Here is a 22,343-nt window from a genome sequence, read left to right as displayed (position 1 = left end):
TCACATTTGAGATCACATTCATTAGACGTACCCGTATGCAAATTTCCGAGCATCTAGGTAAATCTGATTGATCAGCTCTCTGGTAGGAGCAACAATTATGGCTTCTGGTTCCTGAAGATCTTTAAACTGACTCGCTGCAACTCCACTTTTCATCATATGAGCCAAGATAGGCAACAGAAAAGCAGCCTGTAATAAGGGAAGACGACAGCACGCAATTCAATACATTTTCTTAAATACTTCTATAGAATAGAGAAAAATCTGCAGCATTGATGACTAAAACCACTAGAAAGCCAAGACAGAGGCTAGCGGTCATCCCGATATGCCATGAATGTAAGGGATAACGTGCAACAATTGCAGACAGATCGTCCCAACCTTCAAAAAAATTGGAAGGCTGGAGAAGAAATCAGAACAAAAGAAGCGGACGAGGCAACTGCTCTGTCTAATGATTAGGCCAATAAGCTGCCTGGTGCTGTTGTGCTTTTTCATCAGTGTATAAATCATTTAACTAAATATCATAATTATAGTGGATTTGATTAGACCTACAAGATATTGCTATATGTATGTATTTTAAAGATGGCTGAGAGAGGGTCATGGGAAGGACGCTGTTAATAAGATTTCTTCTCATGGATGTACCAGTCTGAAAAGAGGCCTTGTTGTCTCCTTATGGATTTATGACAGTAGATAAGGATCTTCTCTAGAAGCTGCTGGTGCTAATTACCTCTAGTTTGGTATTTTTTTTTAATGAAGCAGAAAATCTGATATCTTTATACGGTTCCGTATTCTTAAGGACGTTTATGTATCTGTCATATATTTCTCAATAGGAACGCATATATTCCTATTATATGATGAGAACAGTTTAAATACGGAGTTTGCTAATGAGTATTTGTAAAGATGTGGTATTTTAGAAGAATTTTTTTTTATTGTTTTGAAGAAACAAAGTAGTAAGATGACTTAGTAACCATCAATCACCCGTTGGTGTAGCAGAGGAGGCTCATCATATTGTTATTGTCCCATAAATTAACAATGTGGTAAACATTCAAAGGGTGCCTAAAAGTCTGTGCTTAATTGGTAGAAGTGTCAGAATTAATCCATCTAGCTTTGATTTAGGTCCCAGAGGTCATGTGTATAGAATGTGAGATAAAGTCATACTTATTTAACCCTTAATAGAATGATACTAATAGCTTAGGTAATAGTGTCACCTAGGTGAAAATGAGTAACATTACACCAACAGCAGAAGTGCATTGTGGGTAATACAACGACATCACAGTCCTCATCATATGTACACGCCTAGCCGACAATGATTGGAAAACTCCAAGATGTTCCAACGGAATAAGAAAAGAAAAAAGAGAACACACTGAGAAACAAAGAAAACCCAGGAGAAAGATCCTAATGACCAGTTCGTACCTTAGAGCTGAATTCCCTTAGTCTCTGCACATCTGCATTCTCGGTAACGTATAACTATTTTGAGTAGTATTGATATAAATTAATCAGCCTGATATTCCCAAACTCACAGCTGTTGGCGGATGTATAGTTGTTAAAAGTGCTACATCAATATTGTCACTATTCAGTAACAATGCATATTACTTAATAAAAGACCTAACTATTGATTTCAGAGGTAACACTGATTGGAATAATTTCATTCCATAGTCAATACCATGCTTGATAATTTATTGCTACCCCACTATCCAAGATTTGTCAGTTTGTGCAGAGCAAGGATTCGTATCTTAACGTTTTAGATTTTTTACATCTAAAAAGTGTGGTAGGGACGTTATATTTCATCTTATGTCGGAGAGGTACTGTGTATACGCTGGTATTTGTGTTGGTGCCATCTAGTGTCAAATTTTGGGTACTGCATATTACTGTTATTGCATGTTATTGACTTTTATATTCACTGAGCCTAGATTGTATTTAAGTTATTGTATAATAAATCATTTATATTTTTGCATTAAAAAAAAAAACGATTTGATACATATGCAAATTAACCTGAGATGAGTCCTGTCCCCGACTCATCTATGTACAGGACTCATCTCAGGTTAATTTGCATATGTATCAAATCTTTTTTTTACACAATAAAAGCACACACAGCTATGGGGACTGGGTATTGCGGATGTGCTAGCGGCCACTTAGCAACCCATGTCCTCCGCTCTATACACAAAATCCCGGTGACAGGTTCCCTTTAACACTGAACTCTCTGCCCCCTGCCCTGCAACATGTATACAACCAATTGTGGACTTACCGTTTTTCCAGATCCGGTCTGGGCACAAGCCATTAAGTCACGACCTGCCATTACAATAGGAATACTGTGCTTCTGTATCGGCGTCAGCTTCACATAACCCGCCTTATAAACATTTCTGGTTAGAGTTTCACTGAGATCAGCATCTTCAAACGACTAAAAAAAAAAGCAAAAAGGGAAAACACTGTCAATTTTTTTTATAAAAAAAGATCACATATGGCTAAGCAGCACCAGCACCAACGTTTGGTCCACTTTACTATGTATTTAATGATGTAGTACGAAACATTAGCCATAACCAGGGATGAGCGAATAGACTTTGGATGCTTCATACACGGGAGCTCCGTACAGTATAAGAATGTATTGGCTCAGATGAGCCTAAGTTATTACTTTGCGAAGTCTCCGAGACTGTGTGTAATAACTTTGTGAATTATTACTGTAAGGCTCCATTCAGACGTCCGAAGTGGATCCGCAATACACCTGGCCGGAAACCCCAAAGAAATGCCTATTTTTGTACACAATTGCGGACAAGAATAGGACAGGCTATATTTTTTTCCGGAGCTGTGGACCGGAAGATTGGGGCCGCGCTCCGGAAATGCAGATGTGGACAGCACACTGATGTCTGCATCTCTTCCGGCCCCATAGAGAATGAATGGGTCCGCACGCGTTCCGCACCCATTTTACGGACGTCTGAATGGAGCCTAAAAACCTTGATAAACTCAGGTTCGGTTCCAAGGTGCCACTAGTCATAACAAATCCCCCCGTTAATAAATTGTTTTTAGAAATATTGCAGTGTTTCATATTAAAAGGCAATTGCCTGTAACCAGGGAAGCCTGCTTGTATTTTACGTTGCCTGAACTTCCAAAGTCTCTTAAAATGTAGCACAAAAACAATCAAGTAAATGTACTAACCAGTATTGCAGGCGGCGCATTGACTCCAGAAACATCAACCAGGATTTCATCATATTTATCAAAGTTAATCCCAGTTTGGTAATGCTTGAAGATATCGTCTTCACCTTCGGGTGGTGGAGGGGGAACATACGTCACTTTAGGTCCTAAACACAGACATTACCAATTAGTATGAGAGGTGATGGTCATGCAGCGCCTAAACACACCATAACCACACAATGAGACCATGTGCAGACAGATGGTCCAAGAAACAACCTGCATTTTCAGTTTTCCGCCTTTTCATTCACCCTCCTATAGCCCACCGTGCACATTTTTACTGCTCTCCCGCTCTTTAGGCAAAAATAAAAAGACCCAAGTACTAGGGGGAAGGGAAACATTTCCAAAGGAGAAAACACTGACCAATATTGCGCCTTTCTTTGTACTCTACATTAGATTTGGATTTCCCAAGTGTGATGTGAAGCCATTATGATGGCTTTTTGCATGGGCAGAGAGGGCGCTCACAAGGAAGTACAATTTCTTCAAAGTCTTGTCACAAACACCAACATATCGCAAAGCCACCACTAAATACATACCGGTATCTGCATTACCAAGGTCGTCTTGACCTATAGAAACAAAAACAATTAAATCAGAACTAGGGGGGGAAAAAAGGATCCTCTGTTAGTAAGCTGGGATCACATCCATCAGTTGTTTCATGCCTGAGACAGACTGACTGGTCCAGCATCTATAGGCAGAGACATTGTACTGGCCGATGCAATGAGACATCCAGCGTTACAACTAGGATTGCTTCTTGCATTATTCTCTCTCCAGGGACACCAGAGGCAAAATGCAAAGATGGCCGGATATATGGGCCCTGCACAAGAAGTTTACAGCACAATTTTTCAAGCAAGAAAAGCATTTGAAGTTGTTGACCGGCCCACAAATATTTCCATAGGATAAGTAACAAATATATGAATGCTGTGGGTCCGGCTGCTGGGGGAGGATGGCTGTGCCCCTGAATTCCCTGTGCGCAGATGTGAAACCACTGCTCTATTCAATGCCGATGGGACTGCTTAGTGAGGATCACTCAGGCTATTCCACAGACTAGAGCAGTGGTCACGCACGTGTCTTACCCTTCATTGATACAGGGGACACCCTGTTCTTGTGATCGGGGCAGGTTCCAGGGGTCAAATGTCAGGGATCAAGTAGTTAGGACCTTCTTGGTGGGCCCCAAACTGACATGATTTGACTAAAGACACATTCCTATTAAAATGAACATTGTGTGTTCCTGTGACATTGCACCAAAACACAGGAAACTGAAAAGCAACTACGTTCTGCAAAATTGCACCGATAAAGCATGGATGACAATCACGCAGCCCCAACATTAAGTATTACCTTTTCCAGACTCAAAGCCAACTTCTTCATTTTTCCCTCTGAAACCACCTGAGAGAAAGGGTAAGATGTAGAATTTCACTCAGTATGGAGAGCGGTGGCAGTAACCCCAGGAAACAGCACTATGTAATGTGATGGAAAATGAATCCAGCCAGCAAAGGAAGCAATATGAACGATCACAATACACTAGCGAGTGCCTTGTATTAACTTTCTGTACATGATAAACATCATTTGCCGTGACAAAACCCCTTTAAACAGGTAATCAATGTACCCCAAATGGTGCCGCCATTAAAAACTATAACTTGTCTGCTAAAAACAAGCCCTCCTATGAATACATGGATGGAAAAATAAAAGTTATAGCTCTTGGAAGGCGATGATGAAAAAATAATGCTTGGTTACTAAGGCCCTAAACAGGCTGGTCACTGAGGGGTTAAACAGGATGTCCATTCTTGTCATAAGCGTTGGGTCCAGATGGCCAGGCGTATGGAACCGGCACTCTGCTGGTTCACTAGCTCCCGTTGTAGATAATGGGATCTAGGCAAACGGCGAAGGTCAGAAGTCACGCTGCATCAATAAGTCCTGGAGTCGCTGCTCTTTAACTAAGGGTCCATTCACACGTCCGCAAAATGGGTCTGCATCCGTTCCGCAATTATGCGGAACAGGTGTGGACCCATTCATTTTTAATGGGGCTGTAATGTGCTGTCCGCATCCGCACTTCCGTTTCGCCCAAAAAATGGAATATGTCCCATTCTTGTCCGCAATTGCGGACAAGAAAAGCCATTTTCTATGATAGTGCTGGCGATGTGCGGTCCGCAAAATGCGGAACACACAATGCCGGTGTCTGTGTTTTGCGGATCCGCAAAACACATACGGATGTGTGAATCTACCCTAAACGTCACAGGCAGATGGACTGAGTAATTAAAATCCTACAACGGGTTATCCAGGGTAGAAAAAACTATTTTCATTAGCGCATTATGGGATTCTGACTATGGGGGGGTGTTTGACTATAGAAGGAACCTCTGTCTAAAACCTTCATCTTTTGACCATGGTGTAAAACAGGATATAAAATGCATCTCACACTGAAGAAACTGTCCTGCACTACACAGAAACTCCATAGAGGGCGCTGTGTAACGCTTCATTTCCCCGGTGGTGCTGTTCTTCTCAGTGAACGTCCATGCAGCTGCTCAGAAGAAACAGGAGCCACCGGGACATAAAGTGGCTCAGCATTTCCTTAGCGTGGCTCCCCTTTTATTACAGTTACCTGGTAATCCCATCCATGCTGGACAGACATCAAAGAAATATACCAATAATATACAGGACAATACCGAATTCAGACAAAGGGAGTAACAGAACCTCACCTCTTCGGCCAAACCCTCTTCGGTTCTCGGAACCACCTGAAAGAAGCATAAAAAGGGATGTCTATGCTGGATGAACTGTAGTGAGAAACATTAAAATCCATGGGTTACGACAAAGTAAAAAGTTAAATATGCAAAACAATTGTCCCATTCAACGCAGAAACAAAAAAGTTAATTGGAAACTAACCCTACTACAGACATTAGAAGCCTGGTAGCGAGGTATGAAGTTATATGGGACTCTCATTCTGAAGTTATTTTTTACACTTCATCTACTCAGACTTCAATACCGATGGTCGGTCAAAAATGCAGCAGTTTGTGTCTGGTCAATTTTCTGCATTTTTGCGGGAATGCGGTTGCATCTCTGCTGGACCCCATTATAGTTAATTGGGCCGGCAGGCATTCAGTCTGGATTCTGGCAAGATGTTCTCTGCCGAAATCACTTAACACAGGAAGTAGTCCAAGTTCTGGAAATGCCCTAAGAAGAACTGTTGAATTTCAACATCTCATTTTTTTGTTTTCTAGTGAGATGCTGCTGACTGGTACCTGGCAGCTTCTAACTCCACTAACCCTAGCGAGAACACAAGGACATACTGTGTATGAGGGGGTGGGGAGGTTGGCCAACAACCATCTAAAGCATATGGCCTGCTCATATCTCCGACTAGAGATCTAGAATTTTATGCAGTACAGACGTCAGAAGGGTCGCTCACTGCAATACGGTAAATGTCCTGTAAGCAACTAGGATTGATGGCAAAGGAGTTGTCTGTATTGACCATACTACGCCCTTCCTCTCAATATCTTGCCAAGCCTCTCTCTGCCAGCCCCCTTCACGCACTATGGTGTACACCTAAAGTCTGACTCACTTAGCTTACATAAAAAAAATGCATAGGGTTACACAAAGGCTGCAAGAAAACAGACAATATTACCTGATCTTCCAAAGTCCCCGGTGCCATCAGACTCCTCACTGTTACCTTAAATGTTATGAGGGACTGGTTAATACAAAAGATTATAACTACAAGAAAATGCACTCACTAAGCATTAAAGGGATTCTGTCACCTGGTTTTCCATACAGAGATATTGGTATCATATCACTCTCCATTATATCATTAAAAATATACTAGTTTTACCCGCACCTCTAGTTTTATTTGTGATAAAAATAGGCAATTACCATATACATAAAACCCATCTAACGTGCCCAAGGGGCTGCCCCTCCGGCCGTTTGTGCCCAGTGTCGCCCCGCTGTTAATTTATTCACTCTTCTCCGGGCTTTTTTTTCGGAGAGGAGTGAATAAATTAACAGCGGGGCGGCGCTGGGCTCAGAGATCAGGGGCGCACTGGGCACAAACGGCAGGAGGGACAGCCCCTTGGGCACGTTAGGAAGGCAATTACCATTTACATAAAACCTATTTTTATCACAAATAAAACTACAGGTGGGGGTAAAACTAGTATATTTTTTAATGACATAATGCACACTGATATGACACCAATATCTCTGTAAAAAAAAAAAAAAAAAAAAAAAAAAAAATCGGGCTGACAGAATGCCTTTAAAGATTAAGGCCACGCTCACATCTGTGGCAAGCTGATTCAGCAGAAATGCTAGCTGTCGGCTGGACCAAAAACTACTGCATGCAACATTTTTTGTCCATCCGAAAAGTGATATTTATGCCGTAAAGCAGCCATATCACCATCAGATATCATTACATTCAATAGAGATCCAGTGGTGAACTACAGAATCCAGCAATGCTGGATCTGGCAGGCTGCTCTCTGCCAGAGATGTGAGCGGGGCCTAATACTTCGGTGATTAGAAAAGGTCTAACACCAGTAAAGATAAACCATATTAACCCCAAATACTCAGACTTATGATGGAAAACTATGGAGCCCAAGAAACTTCTCTACATCTATGGTGGTCATGCCCAAAAATTCAACAACTGTTTCAGAAAACTGTATTTGAAAAATTAAACAAGATGCTTCATAGAGATATTCAACCATTTCCAGATCTTGCCTTATGTTTTCTGCTAAATATCTCACAAATAAAATCTGTTGGATCGCACATATTAGCTGCAAGAAGCCTTATAGCAAAGAAATGGAAAACTCCAGAAATCCCCAGTCTCAGAAGTATGGACATTGGTCTCACACATGCAACATGGAAATTAAATTTGCCTCACTCATTAACCCTGAAGAAAACCACAAAATATTGGTCCTCCCGGAAATCACACTTTATAAGACCAGATATATATACCAGACTGAACTTTCCCTTAATTATAGATATTCTCTAATATAATGCCGATATTTTATCTAAATTATATATCTGTATAATAACTAGCCCCTTATTATTAAAGATTAGTTAAGTATTTTTATGTGTATATGTATAAATGTGCGTATATTTATTTTATATTTATAAATATTTATATATTTAGCTACTTAATAGCTCATATCGGCATGTCAATCCCACCCCCTTTATTAAACTAAATACTATCTGAATAGTAAATGACGTAGATAATTTGTCGTTAATATTCAAATATATTCACATACATAGATTATATATATATATATATATATATATATATATATATACACACACACACACACATACAGTCAGGTCCATAAATATTGGGACATCGACACAAATCTAACATTTTTGCCTCTAATGAAACGAACAAGTTGTGCTTTACCTGCAGACTGTCAGCTTTAATTTGAGGGTATTTACATCCAAATCAGGTGAACGGTGCAGGAATTACAACAGTTTGCATATGTGCCTCCCACTTGTTAAGGGACCAAAAGTAAATGGGATAGAATAATAATTATAAATCAAACTTTCACTTTTTAATACTTGGTTGCAAATCCTTTGCAGTCAATTACAGCCTGAAGTCTGGAACGCATAGACATCACCAGACGCTGGTTTCATCCCTGGTGATGCTCTGCCAGGTCTCTACTGCAACTGTCTTCAGTTCCTGCTTGTTCTTGGGGCATTTTCCCTTCAGTTTTGTCTTCAGCAAGTGAAATGCATGCTCAATCGGATTCAGGTCCGGTGATTGACTTGGCCATTGCATAACATTCCACTTCTTTCCCTTAATAAACTCTTTGGTTGCTTTTGCTTATGCTTTGGGTCATTGTCCATCTGCACTGTGAAGCGTCGTCCAATGGGGTCTGAAGCATTTGGCTGAATATGAGCAGATAAAATTGCCCGAAACACTTCAGCATTCATCCTGATGCTTTTGTCAGCAGTCGCATCATCAATAAATACAAGAGAACAAGTTCCATTGGCAGCCATACATGCCCACGCCATGACACTACCACCGCCATGCTTCACTGATGAGGTGGTATGCTTAGGATCATGAGCAGTTCCTTTCCTTCTCCATACTCTTCTCTTCCCATCACTCTGGTACAAGTTGATCTGGTCTCATCTGTCCATAGGATGTTGTTCCAGAATTGTGAAGGCTTTTTTAGATGTTTGGCAAACTCTATTCTGGCCTTCCTGTTTTTGAGGCTCACCAATGGTTTAGATCTTGTGGTGAACCCTCTGTATTCACTCTGGTGAAGTCTTCTCTTGATTGTTGACTTTGACACACATACACCTACCTCCTGGAGAGTGTTCTTGATCTGGCCAACTGTTGTGAAGGGTGTTTTCTTCACCAGAGAAAGAATTATTCGTTTCCACCACAGTTGTTTTCCGTGGTCTTCCGGGTCTTTTGGTGTTGCTGAGCTCACCGGTGCGTTCCTTCATTTTAAGAATGTTTCAAACAGTTGTTTTGGCCAGGCCTAATGTTTTTGCTATCTCTCTGATGGGTTTGTTTTGTTTTTTCAGCCTAATGATGGCTTGCTTCACTGATAGTGACAGCTCTTTGGATCTCATCTTGAGAGTTGACAGCAACAGATTCCAAATTCAAATAGCAGACTGGAAATGAACTCTGGACCTTTTATCTGCTCATTGTAATTGGGATAATGAGGGAATAACACACACCTGGCCATGGAACAGCTGAGAAGACAATTGTCCCATTACTGTTGGTCCTTTAACAAGTGGGAGGCACATATGCAAACTGTTGTAATTCCTGCACCGTTCACCTGATTTGGATGTAAATACCCTCAAATTAAAGCTGACAGTCTGCAGTTAAAGAACATCTTGTTTGTTTCATTTTAAATCCATTGTGGTGGTGTATAGAGCCATAAATTTTAGAATTGTGTCCATGTTGCAATATTTATGGACCTGACTATATATACACACTGAACCAAAATCTAAACGCAAAACTTTTGGTAGTGCTCTAATCAGCACCTTGATATGCCACACCTGCGAGGTGAGATTGATTATCTCGGCAAAGGAGAAGTGCTCACTGACAGATTTATGAATATATGAGAGTAATGGGTCTTTTGAGTATGTAGAAAATGTTTCAGATCTTTGAGTTCAGCTCATGGAAAATGGGAGCAAAACCGAAAGTGTTGCGTTTATATTTATGTTCAGTGTAGATATAAAAGGCAAAAGTAGTGCATGCAGGACTTTTGTCTCCGCTTCAAAAATCTTCCTCTGAGTAGTAACCTTAGGTTACGTTCAGCTCAGTTATGTGCCGAATCCATCCTCCTGCTCCTAAACTGAACAGGAGAACGGAAAGGCTGAAAGGTGATGTGAACGAAGCCTTAAAGAAACCTTGATACCGAACTCTGGTTCTGTTCCAAGGTACCACTAGGAACCAGAGTTCGGTATCAAGGTTTTTGTACAGTAATTAATTCAAAGTTATTACACGAAGTTTTGCGAGGCTTCGCAAAGTAACAACTTCAGCTCATCGAAGCAAATACATTCTAATACTGTACGGAGCACTGTATTACAACAAGGATTTGCTCATCCTTAGACCCGACATTGGTTCAGCTCTCTTCCCCCCCCTAATTTTAGATTGCACACCCTGTTCTTGCGTTCGAGTTTTTTTTCCTATAGAAACCTTGTGAGCTGTGTTTATGCCTTTAACATATTTAAAAGGTATGTTTTATGCTCAAGAACCTCCCATTTTGCAGCCCACTTTTTCACCCACTCCATGTTAGCCATATCTTTCTAGGTGGGGTCTTCAGATGTGGTCTCACTAGCTCTCTATACATCAGGATCACAATCTCTTCCTACTGGTTTTACCTCTAGCTATACGGCCAAGCGTCCCACCTGCCTTCCCATTCGTCTGCCCACACTGTGCACTCATTTTGAAGCTGTCTATTACCATGACCCCTGGATCCTTCTCTTCGGAAGTCCTCGCTAACACAGAGCTGCATATACGATACTCAGACTGAGGGTTCCTTCTCCTCAAGCGCATTACTTCACATTTTGATCATTTGGCCAGAGAAAAGGAGATTTTTTGTGAAACTCACCTGTAAAATCTTTTTCTCGACTTTTCCATTGGGGGACACAGACCATGGGTATAGCTTAGAGGTATTAGTAGGAGGGACACTATGCAAATACAAAAGAGCTCCTCCTCCTCGGGCTATATCCCCCGACTCCACCAGGAAAAGCTCAGGCGTTGCAAAAGCAGTAGAAGGAGACAAGAAAAAATAATGGAAGCCATCGGACCAAAGCCTAAGAGATCCAACCACAAAAAGAAACTGAACTGAAAACCCCTCCTGCAACAGGCAGGATCCGGACGCTGTCCTCGGCCTGCGGTACAGAGGGGGCCTTTATCAGGATATCGTCCAGATAGGGCAGCAAAGGTATGCCCCTGGTACGAAGAAGCGCCATGAGCGGTGCCAGGATCTTGGTAAAGACCCGAGGGGCGGTCGCTAATCCGAACGGAAGGGCGACAAACTGATAGTGACGACCCCCAATGGCAAAGCGCAGGAATCGTTGGTGAGATTCCGCGATCGGGACATGCAGATAGGCGTCCTGGATGTCCACGGACACGAGGAACTCCCCTGGAAGAAGAGAAACAATAACGGAGCGGAGGGATTCCATTCGGAACCTCCGTACCCGCAGAAACTTGTTGAGCAGTTTTAGATCCAGGATCGGACGCACCGACCCTTCCTTCTTTGGGACCACGAACAGGTTTGAATAGAAACCTGTGCTGTGTTCCTCTGGGGGAACTGCGGTAATCACACCCCGGTCCAGAAGAGAGGAAACTGCCATCAATAGGTCCGAGGCTCGGGACGGATTAGCCCGATCGTGTAAAGGTAAAAAACGTTCCGGCGGCCTGGACGCAAACTCTATCTTGTAACCCGATGTTACAGTCTCCAGAGCCCAAGCTTCCTGAACATGAGCCCTCCAAACCTGCTGATAAGAGAGCAGGCGGCCCCCCACCACGAGGGGTGGGGGCGTCCCTTCATGCAGAAGACTGCTTGGGAGCAGCAGGGCGGGCCGACTTAAAGAAGGGCTTCTTGCGGGAGTCCTGTGACCCTCCGGCGGAGGAAGCAGACGACGTCCTGCTAGACGAGAAGCGTCGAAAAGACTGGGTCCGGGAACTGGAAGATCTGGTCCGAAAGGGACGCTTGGCCCTAGGCTGTGGGAGATGAGTACTCTTGCCCCTTGTAGCGGCCGAGATAAACTCATCAAGTTGAGCCCCAAAAAGTCTGGAACCTTCAAAGGGAAGGTTAGCCAGAGAACGCTTGGAGGAAGTGTCGGCGTCCCAAATCTTCAACCAGACTTCTCTGCACTGAATGACAGAGAGGGCTGAAATGCAGGCAAAGAGGGAACCAATATCCATGGAAGCCTCACAGAGGAACTTAGAAGCCTGAGACATCTGGAGAACCAAATCCAGAGTGTCAGCAGACGCATCCTGCTCTGCCAGGTCTTGGTGATGGCGCTGCAACCACACCGAAAGAGCTCTGACCACCCAAGCGGAGGCAAAGGCGACCTGACGTGCCCGCCAGTGAGAAAATTGATTTGGACAGAGAATCTAGGCGCCTGTCCACAGCGTCCTGCAAAGAGGAGCCGTCTAGGACCGGGAGGGCTGTGTTTTTGGCTAACCTGGCCACCGGGGCATCCACCTTAGGGGGAGAGGACCACTTTTCCACACTGTCAGCCGGAAAAGGATGAAGCGTATCCATGCGTTTTGTGGCAGAAAACTTTTGGTTAGTGCGGTCCCAGGCCCTGAAAACGACCGCGGAAAATTCCTCATGGATAGGAAACGCGGCAGCCTCCAGTTTCTTGGACGGGAAAAGGGCGAATTCCCTCCTAGAGACAGGAGGAGAATCCCCTTGGAGATTAAAGGTGTCACGGACAGCCACCATGGTGGAGAGCTTAGGCGGAGGGTCCCGGTCCGTGACCTCACGCTGCCTCTTGGTAGCCAGGCGTCCTCTGCGGGAACATGGAGTGGTAGGCGCCACAGGATTGGGAACTGCCACGCGTTCCATGAAAGACATGGCTGCCTTGGCGAACAAGGCCAAATCAGGGGAAGTCATACTTATCTGCTCTGCAGTCTTCTCCCTCTGTCCTGTACCAGCAGGGCTCACCTCTTCAGACATCTGACTCACCTGAGTTCAGTACTCTGGATTGGAGGGCAGCAACAGGTGACCCAAGAGCTGGTGGAATGCCGGAGATAACAGGTCAAGCCCGGATCCACTTGCCTCCTTGGGGGATAATGGAGGCAGCCAGGCGACGGGCACTCCATGGGGGACCAGGAAGGCGCCATACCGACCTGCGTCCCCATCTAAAAAAAACAAAAAAACAAAAAGGAGTAGTCAAAAAGGAGTGTCATCCTCCTTCACCAGACACTAAGCAAAGACTGAGCTTCTCCTGGTGGAGTCGGGGGGTATAGCCCGAGGAGCTCTTTTGTATTTGCATAGTGTCCCTCCTACTAATACCTCTAAGCTATACCCATGGTCTGTGTCCCCCAATGGAAAAAAGTACGAGAATTTTTTTTTTCCACGTTACTAAACCCTCCAGGAATATCCGCCCTGTTACACACTGAACCCCTTTAACACGAGTGAAATACATCAGGAAAACAGACTAACCGCTTACTAACAACTCACCCCTTCTCCCAAAGTTTCCAAAACCACCACTGTCACCTAAAAAGATGGAAAATATAAGACATATTAAAGACAAAAAAAAAAAGGAATTAGATTGTAGAGGTCTCTAAACTCAGTCCTCATGAATCCCTAATTCACTACACCAGGATACCCATTAACCTCTTCATGACTCTTGACCTAACTGTAGTTAGTGGTTTACCCAAGAGATGTATGAATGAGCTCACAAGCTGATGCTGCTTCATATGTAGCAGGTACTGGCTAGATAATACAGCCGACACCAGCACATAATGATTGGGATTGGACAGGATGCCAATCCTAGATCATTTAAACTTCTCAGATGTTGCAATCAATAGTGACCATGGCATCTAGGTGGTTAAATGGTAAAAGGAGACTACTACTGATCGAAACCCCTGCAACAAATACAGAAGCTTAGTTCTTATGACATCACACATTCAAAGCTTCATGATCCTTTAAAAGAAAAAAAACCTCCGTTCCCTGTGGCACAGGTATATATTGCAGCCATAGGCCCTTATTTGTGACTGAGGCCAAGAGCGTCTTTGTTTCTTGTCTTTTTTTAACATTGTTAAATGGTTTTGATAAAACAAAATCAATAAAATAGTCTTATGTTTGAACAGAAATCTCTCAGCACAAGCCCTTTTGTCAGTAGACTGATTCCCTTCCATACGAGATCAGAACAGTGATCACGCATGTAATAATTGCTGTCAGATTAAAAACGGCCAACTACTTGAAAAAAAATCTAATTCCTCTCCATTCACCAAAGTCATAAGCATGATTATTGAGAACGGCTCAGAGAAACAAATAGCTTCTTCCATAAACAAAATACCCCAGTTCATTAAGAAATTTAATGTATGGCTTAAGTTCTCTTTGAATAAAATATCTCTATAATAAGATGTGTATGAATAAGAATGGGAAAGAAAAGGTTAACTATCTTTGGTTTCTTGTCATTGCCAAAAGCGATTTATGCATGGCGCCACTGTGCCCAACACCAAGTACATTTTGTTCATATTGTGGCTGACTTATGCCCCTGTACGGCTACACAGCAGCAATAAATGTCCTTCGTGACATATGTTTGAAGACTGGATGAGTATGTGGACATCGCTCACACTAACCTGATCGTCCAAAGTCCCTCCTGTTATCGGAATCATCACTGTCACCTACAGACAGAGGTGTTATAATGTAAATGAGCTTCATAAAAACAGTTAGCACAGATCATGAAAAAACAAAAGGGGTGTTTGGGCCTTTACCTCTTCTTCCAAAACCACCTAAAAAAAATAAAAAATACAATAGTATAATAAAATGGTAAGTGTACTCATGCCAGAGTTTATATGCACAACCTGCGGCCCGGGGGCCACATGCGGCCCTCAATACCATTCTATGCGGCCCCCAACCACCTGGTAGCAGACATGTATGTCTATGTCTTGTGGCTGCTCACATGAATCTCTAATGTATTGTCCCATTAGATGGGAGTCCTGGAAGTGTAACTAGACATTTATAATATATACTGTATGTTCAATATGCCTTAAAGATAGTATTTCACTTGGCAATACCCCTTTAAAGTTTATTTTCGGCCCTTGGAATTGGTTCAGGTTGACAATGTGGCCCCCAACCAGAAAAGGTTGTGCACCCCTGGTTTATAGGTACCAGGGCAGTCTCCCTTCAGCCTCTGTGGTATTGTATAGGCGACACAGCTTGTTGTCCTAGACACTGGACAACCACAGAATGTACTTTACATCAAAGTGCACTTTTTTAGCATAATGACCAAAAGCCAATGTACAGCTAAAAAAATTGCATAAATTCGTAAATAAGGGGTTTCCGAGATTTTAATACTAATCGTTTATCCTCAGGATAGGTCATCAGTATGTGATCGGTGGGGGTCCGACACCCTGGACCTCCGCCGATCAGCTGGTAGAGAAGGCAGCAGTAGCTTTTCCTAGGCCACTAACATTCATTGGTCACATGACCTGGGCGAAACAAAGCCCCATAGAAGTAAATAGGGCTGAGTGAGATACCAAGCACAATGTACAGTGAGGGAGGAAGGCGGCCGCGGTGCTCACAGGAGCGCTGGTCCCGGGTGTCGGCGCGCCACTCATCAAGTACTTATGCAGGGGAGTCCTCTCCTGCATAACGGAAACGGGACGGATCCGTTTTGCAGCCCATAGACTATTATGACTAGGGGTGCACCGAAATGAAAATTCTGGTCCGAAACCGAAAATTCAGGATGCCCTTGACCGAAAACCGAAACTGCCTTTTTGCCCAAATACTTAAATACTTTTTTTTTAATGATTTTCTTAATAATTCTTTTTCATGAATGAAATTCATCTGTGGGTGGCGCTGTTATGGAGGGGGGGATATGTGCACTGTTATGGGCATAACAGTGCACAGATCCCTTTCCCCATAACAGTGCACAGATCCCTTTCCCCATAACAGTGCACAGATCCCCCCCTCCCCATAGCAGTGCCATAGACCGATCCCCCTACCCATAACAGCCCCGGCCCTGCTGCTCACAGCAGACTAATCACTCACTGCATCTTTATTTTACCTTACAATCGTGACGCTCCAGTAACAACTCTGCAGGCAGAGCGGAGGGCGGCGTAACGTCACTTACTCACGTGACGCACCTGCTCCGCCCACTTTATGAATGAAGGAGGCGGAGCAGGCGCGTCACGTGAGTAAGTGACGTTACGCCGCCCTCCGCTCTGCCTGCAGAGTTGTTACTGGAGCGTCACGATTGTAAGGTAAAATAAAGATGCAGTGACTTAAAGTAAACCGCCCGCGCTACTTGGTGGGTGACAAATCCCAAACCCCATATTTTCTGCCGATATGTACCAATATCGGCCGAAATGGATTAGGCCCATTTTCGGCCGCCGGAATTTCGGTGCACCCCTAATTATGACGGAATGAATAACTGAATGCCTCTAAAGGCATTCCGTTATAGAATTGCGTTATGGTCCGTGGTAACGGAATCCATAACGTAATTTCACCTTTTACTGTACATTGTATTGTACAGTGACAATAAAGGCATCTTATCTTATCTACCAGTAAACGAAGCGTGAATGAATTTCAAAATATGAAATTCGTTCAACTCTAGTCATCAGCATTAAAATTTCGGAAAATCTTTTTAATTTACACCCAGGGTGTGAACAGAGACTAAGAGTGGACACATCACACTAACAACCAACCTGTTCTTCCGAAATCCCGCTTGTTATCTGAATCATCATCATCTAAAAAAACAGATTCGTTATAATGTAAGTGATCTTTATAGAAAGTTATCAGCACAGATAAATCTGTAGGAAATATAATGGGAACATTCGCTGGGATTCATACGGGGGGCAAAATAAATATGGAGAGAACCTACCTCTTCTGCCAAAACCACCTCTGCCACCTACATTAAAAGAAATTGAGAATTTACTTTATGACCGATGTTATAGACCACAGGAGAGGTCAGACAGCACAGCAAGTGTATTAAAGGATAAGCAGCAAGTGATGACAGTAGACAACAGGACAACTGTTCTCTGCTGTATCTCCTATGACCAGCTCTGAGAACCTCCAGGAGCAGCTACATTCATTTCTGGATGGTTGTATCTTTAGGATCTTAAAGGGAGTGTCCGCAGGAAATTCACTGATACACTAGGCACTTGTAAAGCTAGAATGAACTTATACCTTTCACTTAGGGATCCATTGCTTCATGCGGGAGAAAAGGCACCATTAATCCATATGCAAATGAGCAGTCAAACGCCCTGGGGGAGGGCCCTGACCACTATGTGCACCCTTGCTACTCCTGCTTCCACTACAAGCCCCTCCCCTTAACTGACCGAGCTGCCAGCACTGTCACCTCACCCGGCGCCGTCAATCAAGGAGAGGGTCGAGGCTGCAGGACAAGCAAATGTGCACAAAGGGAATGAACTTTAAGTTGTGGTGGATTATGGACGTGTAACAACATTCAAAACTTCTGGCATAACATCCAACAATATATAGAAGCACACTGGAAAATAAATCTAACACACTTGTGGCTATTTGCTTTTTTGGCGTTGCACCACCTGTTTGGCAGCTCCATTTGATTACGTTTGTACCTCCGCACCTGTATTGCTCGCAAAGGCTGCTGGGATCGACCAGGGGATTCAGGTTGTGCCGCCCAGCCTCTCTTTACCTTGTAAATCTAACACTAAACCTGATATATATTTTTCATTTCAAACAACAAGACCACAAAAATCAAACATCACAAATAATCCATGCCGTACTATTAGTAGCTAAAGGATGTATCATGAACTCTTGGATACACCAGACAATCAACCAGCACAACTGCAGAAGTAGTTGATGTGTACGGAGAGAATCGATACATTAAATAACAGAAAAAAAAAAATCCTTTTCTTGCAGGATGCATTGGGGGGACAGCACCATGGGTATATGCCCAGCTACCACTAGGAGGCGACACTAGATAACAGAAAAGTTGGCTCCGCCCAGGTGGGCTATACCCTCTCCACAGCCACTAGGCTATTCAGTTTGTACCAATAGCAGTAGGAGAGAGAAACAAAGGCGAAGAACCAACATGTCCTAGACCGGGGAATGAAACGAGAACAGCAACACGGTGACAGGAAGGGACCAAGAATGCATCCTACGACAAAAATAATTTTACAGCGAGTACAAAAATCCAGTTTTCTCGTGAATGGCATTGGGGGACACAGCACCATGGTACGTTCCCGAAGGTGGGATTGAAAAGTCGTGCAAAAAGTCAGGTGCATAGGTTCAGGAGAACCATGTGACCCGACAGGACCAGGAGAGAGCCAGCATGAAATTGTCCCAAGGAAAAAATAAGAGACCGTAAGGACCCCAAGGGCAAGTGCGCAGGAACAAGGGCTGCCAGAAGGATCAAGGAAAACACCCAGCTCCACCCAAGGTGAGAGAAAACCTGGCAGGACTACACAGACATGTAGAAACCAACTTCCAACCAGCACACTGAAACCACCAGGGAAGAGAAAGGAAACCGACAGGTGCAGACGATAGCAAGGCCCAAAGGAACTGCCCTTGTGTCCTGTAGCACAACTAATCAGAGAACATAAGGGGGTACAAGGAACACCCGGACCATGAGTGAACTACGGGGCCATGTCCGATACTTGAGCAAGCAACTGAAAAATTCCACCCACCAGCCGGTGAGTGGCACTCAGTAGCCCTGTCACAGCCATATCAGAGAGGAATCCAACAATGACAGTTGTCCTTGACCACCCAGAGATTCTGTATGGTGGAGAACCTCCAGCGATGAGCCAAAAACTGCAGTCGCGGGTGGTGCCGACAATACTTTGTACCTCTGCAGGATAGAAGATCCAGTGGTGATTACTGTAAACTACCAGGAATAGGTTACTCCAGGGAAAGAAAGCAGAGAGACGACAACAACACGAGTACTCCATAACATGGGGTAACACTGCTGTGCAGCATACAGTAGTACTTTACAGGGTTGACAAGGAGCAAACCTAACAACCACTTGCCCATGGTGAAGGGAGTGTGGTTGGTTGTGGACCACCCCGGTCAGATCTGAAAAAGCCAGCCATACACTGGATCCAACAGTCGCAAAACTGGTCGGATCAAGAAGGGGGAAAACTGGACCACCCCTGAGACATGGTTACCAGGTACATGCTGTAACCAGGATGGTAAGTTGTAGACCGTGCCTTGAGAAAGTACGAGTAGACCCTCGAGCACGACAGTAACTGGGTGCTAGATGCATGTTATAACCAGATAAGAGTAATGAATACATCGACTAGGGATGGAAACATCACTCCGTAGGACAGACAAGAGCCTGGGGGAAGGAAGCACCCAGTAATACAGAAACTGTATGGGCCAGAAATTGCAGCATAGGGCCTAGCACCTGGGATACTGCAAATAAAGAGGCTGCATGTTACTCTATGAAAATGGAAACAGACAGCATCCGGGAATGCTGCAGTATCTGGCGATGGTACAAACACTGTACCTGTAAGGCAGAAATACGGCTGTGTAGTGCAGACGTAAAACCAGACAGGTGAAATGGGTACAGCACCTGGAGGTGGAAGAGGTACTCCACTTGAGGGGAGCAATGTGGCTGCATGGTGCACCCTAGAATCAGAGAGGTGTAACGGCAACCGCATCAGAAAGGGACCTAAGGTGCACCCAGAAAGGGGGAAAACAGGACCACATGGTGCACACTATAATCAGGTAGGTGCAATGGTCACGGCAAGTGAAGGGCCTCCATATCTCGCCTGGAAAGGGGGTAAATAGGGCCACATTGAACACCATAGAGCCAGACAGGAGTAAGATACATCACCTGGAGATGGTGCAGGTACTCTACCTATGATGGATCAAGATGGCTGCTTGGTGCACACTAGAACCAGGAAGGCGCCATCGCTACGGCAATTGAAGTGGCTTCTATATCTCACCAGGAAAGGGAGCGATAGAGCCAGACAGGAGTAATTGCTACAGCATCTGGAGATGGTGCCGGTGCTCTACCTATGAAGGAAGCAAAGTGGCTGCTTGGTGCAAATCATAATTAGATAGGTGCAATGGTCATGTCAAATAAAGTTGGCCTCTATATCTCACCAGGTAAGGGAGAAATAAGGCCACATGGTACTCCATAGAGCCAGACAGGAGTAATGGCTACAGCATCTGGAGATGGTGCCGGTGCTCTACCTATGAAGGAAGCAAAGTGGCTGCGTGGTGCACACTATGGCTTGGCTAGGCAGCTACAATTGCCCTCTGCCATCTTCAGGCGCCACAGGGTTACCCCATCAGCAGACAACACGGGGCCTGTGCAGATGCAGTAATGGGGACTGGGTGACTGGCGAGGTACCGACGTATGCGGCCGCCTGCAGCAGGTGAAAACCTGCAGAGGAGAGAAAAAAATGAAGATGAAAAAATAAAATAGCAGCAAGACCTGCAGGAAAAAAGCAGGTCAGGTCTGCCTCCTACAGATACTAGACTAAAACTGAATAGCCTAGTGCATTGATGGCGAACCTATGGCATGGGTGCCAGAGGCGGCACTCAGAGCCCTCTCTGTGGGCACCCATGCCCTGGAAATAGTCTATGGTGTACCAGTATGCCTTAGACTTTTCCTGCCATTCATCAGTGCAGGGCGCACTATGAACAGTACAGGCAGCGTATTGAATATAGGCGGGCTATTATAACTAAATGATAAAGTACATGGAAGATATACTATACTGGACTGTAGTATTCAGGTTAAATTGCAGTGTTGGCACTTTGCGATAAATATGTGGGTTTTGGGTTACAGTTTGGGCACTCAGTCTGTAAAAGGTTCACCATCACTGGCCTAGTGGCTGTGGAGAGGGTATAGCCCACCTGGGCGGAGCCAACTTTTGTTATCTAGTGTCGCCTCCTAGTGGCAGCTGGGCATATACCCATGGTGCTGTGTCCCCCAATGCCATTCACGAGAACACAATTTCTTTAAAAAATGGAAAACTCATTGAAACACACTCCCGAAATAGAAATCTGATGACTCCATTCCAACACAGTATGGTAGAAAAATTAAAAAAACACCCTAGGGAAACTAAAAATTTATAAAATATATGTGCATGTTACACCTGTGTCCTAATATTAATGTTAAATTATAAATTTATATAGTTTTTTGCTCTTTTGTTTTATGACTTGTATTTGTTATACCTTTTATCTGTATTATAACTAAAAAAATTACAAAAAAAAAAGGATTATATAAAAAAAGTTTGAGGAAGAGAGAAGTCCTTACGCAATCGGCTTGTAGTACAGATCTATGCAAAGGTATTTTATCCCCCCCACTTGATAAACCAGTATCTTTAGATTTAAAATAACCAAAGCAAAGGGGCTTCCATAAAACCAAAGAGCACAAGAGGAAAGGGATGGCGTTTTTAGACTGCTGAGGCCTCGTCAGAGAGACCAAATACACTGCATCTGCAGCCAATGTGAGGACTAGAGGGGGAGGATGCCTTAAACACTACTTTCCTATAATCAGTGGTGCTCCTGGCAGTCAGTCTATTGTATTCCCTGTTAAGCTTGTAAAAAAAACTCCAAAAAAATGCAGCGAGGTGTGTGAACATAGCCTTTAAGCTACATTTACAACCACATTACCTGATCTTCCAAATCCATTGCCGCCAGAATCATCATTGCCCCCTAAAAACATACAAAGAAATGTTACATCGAACAGTATAAAACAACGACCCTTATTCCTAATTAAAGGGATTCTGTAATCAGATTTGAGGCCTATAACCTAAACATATGGCCAGATCCCTACTAATACCCTAAATCCAAAACGGACCTTATTAAATGCGCCTGTGGCTCTATTATCATATAAAACAGGTTTATATAACCTGTCACTCACGTACCAAATGTGTCCAAGGGGACGTCTCATGCAGGTCGCCTGGCTGCAGCCATCGCCTTTCGGTGCCCAGCGCCACCTTCTGACAAGAAATCCCCGCCCTCCCTTTCAATAGAGCCGCCTACCTCACGTCATCACCGCCTCTATAACCTCAGCGCCGCCAGCGAAATCGTCCAATCTCCTCAGCCAGATGCCGCGCGTGCGCACTA

The 22,343-nt window shown here is 44.0% G+C and overlaps 1 protein-coding gene across 1 annotated transcript in view; it reads right to left on the bottom strand.

Moving 5' to 3' along the window:
• The window catches only part of DDX4 (DEAD-box helicase 4), a 38,224-nt gene extending 16,319 nt beyond the window's left edge, over positions 1-21,905 (bottom strand). The window contains exons 1-13 of the mRNA XM_040419599.1: positions 21,888-21,905; positions 20,517-20,652; positions 16,988-17,029; positions 15,053-15,070; positions 14,918-14,962; positions 13,791-13,826; positions 6,785-6,829; positions 5,865-5,900; positions 4,510-4,557; positions 3,711-3,740; positions 3,142-3,284; positions 2,237-2,389; positions 32-186 (exon numbers count right to left, since the gene is read on the bottom strand). Coding sequence (XP_040275533.1) covers positions 32-186; positions 2,237-2,389; positions 3,142-3,284; positions 3,711-3,740; positions 4,510-4,557; positions 5,865-5,900; positions 6,785-6,829; positions 13,791-13,826; positions 14,918-14,962; positions 15,053-15,070; positions 16,988-17,029; positions 20,517-20,652; positions 21,888-21,905 — 905 coding nt within the window. The remainder of the gene's footprint in view (positions 1-31; positions 187-2,236; positions 2,390-3,141; positions 3,285-3,710; positions 3,741-4,509; positions 4,558-5,864; positions 5,901-6,784; positions 6,830-13,790; positions 13,827-14,917; positions 14,963-15,052; positions 15,071-16,987; positions 17,030-20,516; positions 20,653-21,887) is intronic.
• Positions 21,906-22,343: the final 438 nt, after the last annotated feature.

This window comes from Bufo bufo, chromosome 2 (genome assembly GCF_905171765.1).
Source record: "Bufo bufo chromosome 2, aBufBuf1.1, whole genome shotgun sequence".
Taxonomy (NCBI): Eukaryota; Metazoa; Chordata; class Amphibia; order Anura; family Bufonidae; genus Bufo; species Bufo bufo.
The sequence above is the reverse complement of the archived record's forward strand: the minus strand, read 5'-3'. Positions and strand labels throughout refer to the sequence as shown.